This window comes from Leopardus geoffroyi, chromosome C2 (assembly GCF_018350155.1).
Source record: "Leopardus geoffroyi isolate Oge1 chromosome C2, O.geoffroyi_Oge1_pat1.0, whole genome shotgun sequence".
Classification (NCBI taxonomy): Eukaryota; Metazoa; Chordata; class Mammalia; order Carnivora; family Felidae; genus Leopardus; species Leopardus geoffroyi.
Window position 1 is genome coordinate 2,183,048 of NC_059333.1, and position 8,680 is coordinate 2,191,727.

The window sequence follows — 8,680 nt, forward strand, 5'->3', positions numbered from 1 at the left end:
CATGACCCCGGAGCAGCCGATGACCTGGTCAGTCTGGAGCCTAGCCGCCCGAGGTGCAAGGCGTGCGTGAGTGTTTCCGTGCGCGCGCACACACGTGTCTACACATGTGCCCCCGGGCAGGAAGGGGCCGTCCCACTGCAGGCCTTACCAGCTGGATGATGTTGGACACGCTGAGCCAGTTGGCCTGCTTAATGTTCTCGCCTCCTTCCACGAGGCCCTCGTAGCCCTGAAACCAGAGAGGGACGGGGCGAGACAGGCGCCCCACAGCACCGTCGCTGCGGGCAGGGCACTGGGGTGTTCTGCCCAAACCCCGTCTGGTTGGAAGTGGGCCCACGGGTCCTGCCCCCCGAGGTCCCCCCGCCAAGCCCCGGGCCCTGGGTGATGAAGCGGGGTGGCCAGCAGCCAGCGCTCACGGGCTGTTGGCTGGAGAGACCCAGGTGCCCAGCTGGTCCTTCCAGAACACCCTCTGCAGGGCTCGAGAGCCTATTTATCAGAGAGTTTACACAGGGCAGAGGCTGCTGCTGGAGCCGGCCGCCTGCTGAGTTCTGGAGCCACACACACCAGGTCACCCAGACCGGCAACATAACGAGGCCAGTGCCCAGCGGCCCTCTGCCCGGGACCCTCGGCGCAGAGGAAGCCGCCATCCCGCCTCCTAAAGGGATTGATTGGATGGGGTGGGGTGGGGGGGGGGGGGAACAGCCAGAGCGTCTGCTCTTGAGTCTGGCTCCTCCCCCTCAGCCCGGCGTCTGCACGGGTCCCTGTCATCATGCGGTCCCATAGGGCTGCGATCCGTCCGCTGCTGATGGGCATGAGGGAGGTCTCCAGTTTGAGGCTTAGAGACGAGGCTGCTGAGAACACACACGCCCAAGGGGGATGCCCGTGGTCTCCTGGTGCGTGAGCAGCGGACTGCATGGCCACACATGCTCGTGGTCCCCTCCCCGCCCACCAGCAACTCGGCCGGGACTTCTGGGCCAGTCTCCATCTCCGGGGGGCTGCGCGTCAGTCCCTGCAGGTGGTTCTGGCTTGACTTCCCTGATGGTCCCGTGCTGCTTCCCTGGGACACAAGCCACCTGCCTCCTGGACGGCCCTGGGAGGAGGCCTGTTCTGCCATCAGGGGGCCCACCTGTCTTAACTGGAGGTCTCCATACTGTCTGGACGTAAGGCACGTGCACTTATAAACAATGAAAAGACTCAGCCCCACTGCGCTGAGAGGAACAGGGCCACCGCCTCCCTGCAGCCCTCCCAGCTCCTCCAGTGAAGCTGTGAGTGAGCCACTGTCCTGCCTGGGGCCAGAGCCCAGTGTGGCTCTGGATATCTGCCCCGCCCCCTCTGCTTCATCCCCTCCAGCCAGTTCACCCTGTTTCATCACCCGGGGCCGCAGGGTCTTGGGCAGCGGGGCTCTGGGGCAGACAGGGCAAATGGTCCCATTCCTGGGGGTGGAGGTGGGATGCAGGTACCCCCCTGCCAGGAGCCAGAACCAGAAGAAGGCCCTTGGGGCCACAGAGGGACCGCGGCCCCCAGTCTGAGGGACCACCAAGCTACTTTCTCCCACTTAGGCCAGGCCAGGACCTTTACCCCTCCCTGCCTCCCCGACTCCCTCCAGAATTTTCTGCCACTAGGACACAAGCCAGCCCCTCCCCACAACCCGTGCAGAAAAAGGCAGGAAAATGACCTGAAAACCCGCAGCAGACGCTGCCCAGAGCAAGCAGCTACAAACAGGCAGATCTCAGTCTGCAAAAGCCCAGGACTGGGCACCGAGCCCAAGCAGAGTGCCGGTCTGGCCCCTGCCCCACTGTGCGCCCAGCATCCCCGGGAACCCCGAGACAGCCGGTCAGCTCAGCTGAAATCAAAGTCTGACTGACACAACTGTCCTTTCCTAGCCTCGGAACCTTCTGGAATGTCTTTGCATGCTCCTATGCACTTCGTATCACCCCGCCCCCCAAGCCTTCTCCCTCTCCAGCCCCTCGTGCGGGCCCAGCCCTCTGGCAGCAAATCTGTGAGGTCTGGTGTTGGTTCCTGGGCCAGTAAAAGCAAACCCTCTTCCTGAGCCCTCGTGGTGTCACGACTGTGTGACGAGTGCCTTCACTCACGATGTCACAGCAGTTGTGCCCCAACATCCCCACCTAACAGAAGAAACGGAGGTCACGGAGATGAAGGACGCACCTGTCACGCGCACACAAGCCCAGGGAGGAGGGGCGGGGACCTCCCTATCTGGAGGCTGCTTGTCCGTGGAATGAGGCCACTCCCTTGAGAATCCCACCCTGTCCCCCAGAACATTCTAGACCATTACCAGGGCGTGGGCCCCCACCTGTGGGGCTCCTGAGACTCAAGACCTGGGGCTTTGCAGGAGCCCAGCCACCCAAGCCTGGTCGGAGGGTCCAGAGCCCCATGGGAGGGGGCTGCCTAACGACTGGCTCATTCACTGCCTCCGACATCCCTGCACCACCCAGCGCAGGGTGTGGACCCGCCTACCCTGGGGCGGGGGTGAAGGGGCCGGAGAGCCAGCCCTCAGTGGGAGGGAAGATCGGGGTCGCTACAGTTTGCTACAGTCCTACTCAAAAGTGAAAACAAAGTAACACAACACAGGCAACACAGTGCAAGGGATTCCACATGTGTGCGTGTGGGGGCACCAGGTTGGAGGGAAGGGTCACCCCAAACCTGAAATAGGTGGGGGGGGGGCAAGGGGCCTCCATTGTGCAGAACAAAATGGAGCGAGGATGCTCTTGCCCCGAGATACGCTGTTACCCGGTGATACTCTGTTGCCCAGCTGTTATTACTAGGTAATTCACACACACGGGGTGCCCAGTGCTGCTAAGGGTGCCAGGAGGGCTGAGTGGATGGAGGAAGCCAACAGAAGGGCAACTGGTGGGGGTTGAGGCCCCAAACCCCTGAGGGCCACAGCTTCCTACCCTCCTGCATGTCAAGGGCCACGGTCCCCCCCACAAGCACCCAGGGTGGGCTCCTTACCCGCTCCCCAGAGCCAGGGCCCAGCCCCTCCCCGCCTGTCCCGTCCTAACCAGCCCCCACATCAGCATCCCTGCTCTCTAAACCACGACCAGTGGCCAGGTGGCCCAGTCCCTCCCCACCGTGCACGGCCCCCTTTAGTGGCGGTGTGGGGGCCAGAGACCCTGCATGGTGCCTCACCTCGTAGATAAGGAAGACTTTGGCTCCCACATAGATGCCCATGCGCGTCACAGCTCTGACAGCCGCGTTCATACCTGCAAGGGGGTCGGGGCGACATCTATCAGTGGAGGTACAGACACGTCAGGACCCGGGGCCTTCCTCCCCTGCACCTCACAGGGCACCGAGCCAGGAGTTCGAGGTCCAGCCCCGGGGAGCCCGGTCAAGCGCAAGGTGAGCGGCAGCAGGAGCATTCGGAAGTGAGACGAGCCAGAGACCAGGTGTGTGCGAACGTTCCAGACCCTTTACGGCCTCATCCACCCCCAGGTTCCCCGTGCGGCCCCTGCAGCTCAGCAGAGCGACCCCCGCCCCCTGCCCGCCTCCTAGACCCAGAGGCCAGGCCCTGCCCTTGGGGGAGGACAACGAGGCGGGTGCTTGGGCCAAGATGAAAAGCAGGGGCCGTGAGACACAGGGCGGCACCTTCCAAACCCACCTCTCCCCCTCTGCTGCAGACCCCTCCAGCCCATGGCACTGGCGGGCAGCTCAGGGAGCACACCAAGGACAGCACCCACTGGCCCAAGGCCACAAGCTCCCTGCCCCCCCCCCACCCCCGGGGGAGGGCTGTGAGCCGGGAGAGGACGGTGCCCCCAGGGCGACCTCTACCAGGGGACCCAGCAGCCTCAGGCAGTGCAGCTAAGTGGGCCCCAGCTCCCGCCCTCCACCCCACACGTGCAAACAGAAGCCACCAGACTCCAGCAGGACCCCTTCTTCCCCGTTGCCCAGCCACACCCCCCTCCATGCCCTGGCAGCTGCCTGGGGGCAGGAGAAGGCAGCAGGAGGGAAATGCTCCACGCCCAGAGGAATCTCAGCCCCCTTCCTCACGGCTGGTTCTGAGACTGACACCCACAGAGGGCAGAGGGGTCAGCTTGAGGTCCCCTCCACGGGTGTCACGGGCCCCCACCGTGACCTTGGGCCCCAGCATACAGTGGTGCTTACGAGATGCAGTGCAGCTGTTGGGGGTGGCCCTGTGGGGGCTGCACAGTGGTCTCCCCGCTGCTCTCTGACGGTGGGACGGGGCCTGGCCCAGGGAGCAAGTGTCCCAGTGGCCACATGGTCACAGCGGCAGCCACGGAGGCTCGGCAAAGGCCGCAAGGACCCTGCCCAGTGGCCCCAGAGCCACGCCCCCTGGGTCCCATCTTCTGACACTGGGTCTGGGGGCCAGATCACGGAGGTGCCCCAGGCTGGTCTCCCCCAGAGGACCACCCCCCTGCTCATCCCGCCTTCCTCCCTGGCAGTCCCCGCCCGGAGCACACACACACATCCCGTGCTGTCCCACGCTCATGGAGCCTTTTCGCTGGAGGAAGACTGGGTGCGTCCAAGCCCCCCGAGCCCCCCTCTCTGGCCCCCGAGCTGGTGGAGGCAGGCAGGGCCTATGTGCTCGGCGTCCTGCAGGGGCTCCACAGCGTCTGGGGTCCCTCACAGTGTGTGGGCTCCTCGTGGTGACCCCAAGGTGACATCTCTGGCCCTTTACCCCGGTTACACAAGCCTCGCCGGGTGTGCGGCCTGGAAGGCAGTGGGGAGACAGCAGGCCCCAGACACCCCAGCTGCACAGCAGCCCTCAGGAGGGGCCAGTGTAGGCTCACGGCACAGGGCTCCCCGGAAAGCAGGTGCACCCGCCACTCTCTCCATTCTACAGATGAGAAGCCAAGGTCTCAAAGGGAGGCTAGAGGACCTGGGGAGCCCCAGCGGGGGAGGCCAGCAGCAGGATGTACCCCGAACACCTCCTCAGTCACAGCGAGCGGAGGGTCCCGCTGCCCGATGTCCATGGCCAGGGGGTCCAAGTGCAAGGGCACCCAGATGTCGGGGGGCAGAGCACAGAGGCCAGCCGGGGCCCGAGCTGGCCACGCTCACAGCTTTCATGCTTGACTTTAGCGAGAGAACCCTATCTCTAAAGGAATCACAAATGTCCCATGAGCCCCCAAAGGGAGGGAAGTGGAGTGTCAGAGAACAAAATCAGGGCAGGGGCCCAGAGGGCACCGCGCACCCAACAGCTGGGGTGCCCTCGATGAGACACCAGCACAGCGCCCTCCCCCCACGTCCCCACCCCAGCCCCGGGCCCCCAGCCAGACACCTGGCTCACTGGCCCTGGATGGCCCAGGCTTTCTGCTCCCTGGTACCCTGGGGCGAGGCCAGCTGGGGCCCACTGCAGGCTCAAGGTCCAAGCCCCACCTCTGACACAGGAGGTGAGGACAGAGGGCACAGGTGGGGACCCGGGGGTGGGAGGGCACAGGCTGGGGACCCAGGCCCACCGTCCAGCTGGAGGTCTCTCTGGGTGCCCCCCGCTGTGCGTGCCACTGGACGGGCCAGCCCCGTGGTCGCGATCGTCTCACAGCCTGCCCGGCGGGCCCGCCTGGAGCCCCGGACAGCAAAGGGCCTCCGGGGCTATGCTAACACGGTCAGCCTTTCAGACCCGGTTCTGTCTCAGCGAGACTCAGAGCAGGTCTGTGCTGTCCCCACGGAGGCCGGCCTGAGGGCGGGTTGCTCCTGCCCCATACAACTCCCTGTGCTGCGTCTTAAAAGGGCCTTTTAATTGTCCTTTAATCCGCTTTTCTTTCCCAAAATAAACCCAGCCCTAAGCCGGGGGGGGGGGGGGGGGGGGGGGGTGAGGGGGTTCAGAAGAGCAGGAGGCTGCCGCCTCCCGGATGCTGGATCCCCCTCCCAGACCCCCCCCCGGGACCCCCCACCCACCCCCCTGCTGCCAGAGGGACTGCTGTGAAGTCCATGCGTCTGCTCATCACGTGACCTTTTTCAGCAGCTCCCAGAAAAATAAAACGTGTGAGAAAGTGGTGGCCATGCAGTGACACTGGGCTGGGACAAGCAACTTTAATTGTGGGTTCACTTGTAGCCGAGCCGGCTGGGACGCCGAGAGGGGGAGGGGAGCGAGCGGGTCCTCGCCTACAGAGACAGGACATCCCGGGCCACACCGATCACCCCGGGAACAGGCCGGTCCTGCGTGTTTCTGGGGGGCAGGGAGGGCCCCGCTCACCCCAGGGGAGACCGACGGTGGGGGCGGTAGGCAGACCGTGCCGTTTTATAGTCTTCTAGTCACTTCTGCACAAAGTGCTCCTGTGTCCTTGAACAACTGGCTGACAGGAAGGGTGAGGCTGCCCCCCCCCCCTCTGTTTACAGAAGGGGAAACCAAGGCCCTGGGGAAGTGCTCAGGTCACGGCCCAACCATGACCAGCTCTGGCCCTCCGCTCCATGAGGGCGTCTGGTTTTCGCACCTTCCAACAAATGCAGACTTTGGCATCCGGGGGGAAGTGCGCCTCACGGTTCCCGCTCTGCACGGCGGCTGTCTGCCCGGCACCCACACAGGAGGGCACACGTGGTGCCCTCAGGTCTCCGTGAGGTCAACCTTTATTTGGAAGGCAACGGGGAACCCTTAAACCGAGAACCTGCCCTCTGGAGCGACATGGTCAGGGCAGCCCTGGCAAGAGAGCGGGCTGGCCCAGGGCGGGCACCCACTGCCCGGTTTCGGGTCTTACGGGACAGAAAGGCTCCACTCTCCCCGGAATAGCAGCTGGCCCCTGCACCTTCCTTCCAGCGTCGGCCCTGAGCCCTAAACCGGAAGTCTGTGGAACCTAGGTCCCCCACCTACACGTCACAGAGAGCACACAGGAGAGATGCAGAGGCCGCCTGGGTCTGGGGAAGTGAGGACGCTGGCAGGGAGAGGGTCGAGGCAAGGTGGCCGCGGTCAGCACGCAGGTGCACGGACAGCCACCCTGCAGCCGCGTCCAGGAAGCACGGCCCACATGGGCCGCGGCACCAGGGCCGGGCTGGCCGAGTGGAGACCCGCAGCTCAGACAGGCTCCGCTCTCACCCGCTCCGCCTGTCAGGCGGGCAGCACCCTTGCTCTCTGACCCTTCAGCTGCCCCCACCCATCCCCCAGCCTCTGTTCAGTCTGTGCTGGGAGAGGGCAGGCCCCGCCGTCCACAGGGCTTTGCACCTGTACCTAAATGCGTGCCGTTTCACGTTCTCAACCCCTCAGGGGCTGCCGTTCCATCATGGAAGAAGGGAGTCAGGGATCCAGCCCTCCTGGGATGTGTCTGGCCTTTCCCGTGGTCTGATCTCACGGGTGATGCTTGTGCAAGGCCTCCCTCCACTCCACGGCTGCTCACCTCAGCCCCTGGGCCATGCCCTCAGGAGCTGACAGGCCCGGCCAACGGGCACCAAGTGCTCTGGCCACGAGGGGCTGTGGACGTGTAGCAGGGCACGCTGCCCGCTGACCACACCAGGCCCAGAGGGCTCAGCACACACTGGAGACAGCAGCTGACTCTGCCCTCCTGGGCTTGGGAAAGCCTCCTCCTCCTCCCTCTTCCCTGCTTCCGGATGGGGAATGGGGAGTCAGGGGAGGAGAGGGGTGTGTCTGCACTCCCTCATCTGGAGGGAGGCACCCAGGGGCTCCCAGGTGGAGGGTCCGAGGCAGACCTGGTCCCACCGCACAGCAGTCCCGGGTTCCTCCTGGGACTCAGGACAGGTGCCTCACCGGCCCTCCCAGCCCAGAGGCCCACCGCGCAGCACCGAGGACAAGAGCAGGCTTCGGGGATAGACAGCAGCCCAGCTCTGCCAGGCCTGGGCTGTAGGACCCCCCAGGTGGGGGGGGGTGGGGGGGAGGGCAGGCCACCAGAAGGCTGCTTGGGCTTCCCCTGCACAAAGCAGGTGAGAACAGCTCTAGAAAACTTCCCAAGCTCCAGCCAGCACACCTCCGATCCTGCCCTCTTCCCCACCCAGGCCTCCAAATAGAAGGGCTGTTCTGGGTGTCCGCCACTCCCAGCGCTGCCAGCCCAGGACGGGGGTGGGGACGGGGGAGGGGGTGCGGCGGCAGAGCTGCCCCGAAGGCCGGGGAGGCGGCGGTTCGGGGGCGGCACGAAGGCCCCAGGTATCGGAACCAGGAAGGGCGAGGCTCTCCGCGTCTGCGGAAGGGGGGGGAGGGGGCTGTCCAGCTCCAAGTGACCTCGGCTCGGCGACCTCCGGGAAACGGGGTCCGGACACGTGCTGCCCGGAAGGGACACGGGGAGCGCGCGTCCCGGGGCCACGGCGGCCGCGCAGACACACCCCCGGCGGCGGGGGGCGGGGCGCAGAGGCCGTGGCCGGAGGCACGTCCGCGGGCGGTCAGGGCGGTCGGGGCGCGGCGGGCGGGGAGAGGGCCGGCACCGGGGGCGCGGGCTGCAGCGCGGGGTCGGCGGGCCGCGCGCCCCCGGGTCGCGGCCGAGGGGGACGGGCGTGCGCGGAGGGGCCCAGGGACCGGCGGATGCCCCCCGCCCCCTGCCCGGCGACAAGCCCCGCGCCCGCGCCCACCTTGCGCGTCGCCGCCGCTGGTCAGCACGCCGATGGCCTTGCCGGCCCCGGACATTCGCAGCTTCTCCAGGTCCACGGTGGCCATGGCGGCGCCGACACGGGCCGCGCTCGCTCCCGCCGGGGCCGCGCACTGTCGCCGGGCCCGCCCCGCGCCGCTGTCCCCGCCCCGCGCCACGTGTGAGGTCATGGCCGGGGGCGCCGG

The 8,680-nt window shown here is 66.3% G+C and overlaps 1 protein-coding gene across 2 annotated transcripts in view; it reads right to left on the minus strand.

Annotated features, from left to right (window-relative positions):
• The window catches only part of PFKL (phosphofructokinase, liver type), a 28,646-nt gene extending 19,966 nt beyond the window's left edge, over positions 1-8,680 (minus strand). Inside the window, exons 1-3 of one of the 2 annotated variants that reach the window (XM_045501192.1) lie at positions 8,479-8,680; positions 3,145-3,218; positions 149-226 (exon numbers count right to left, since the gene is read on the minus strand). In XM_045501192.1, the coding sequence (XP_045357148.1) occupies positions 149-226; positions 3,145-3,218; positions 8,479-8,665 (339 nt within the window). In that variant the 5' untranslated portion in view covers positions 8,666-8,680. Of the gene's footprint in view, positions 1-148; positions 227-3,144; positions 3,219-7,132; positions 7,259-8,478 lie in introns of those variants that run through there. The other variant, XM_045501193.1, reaches the window with a different exon arrangement.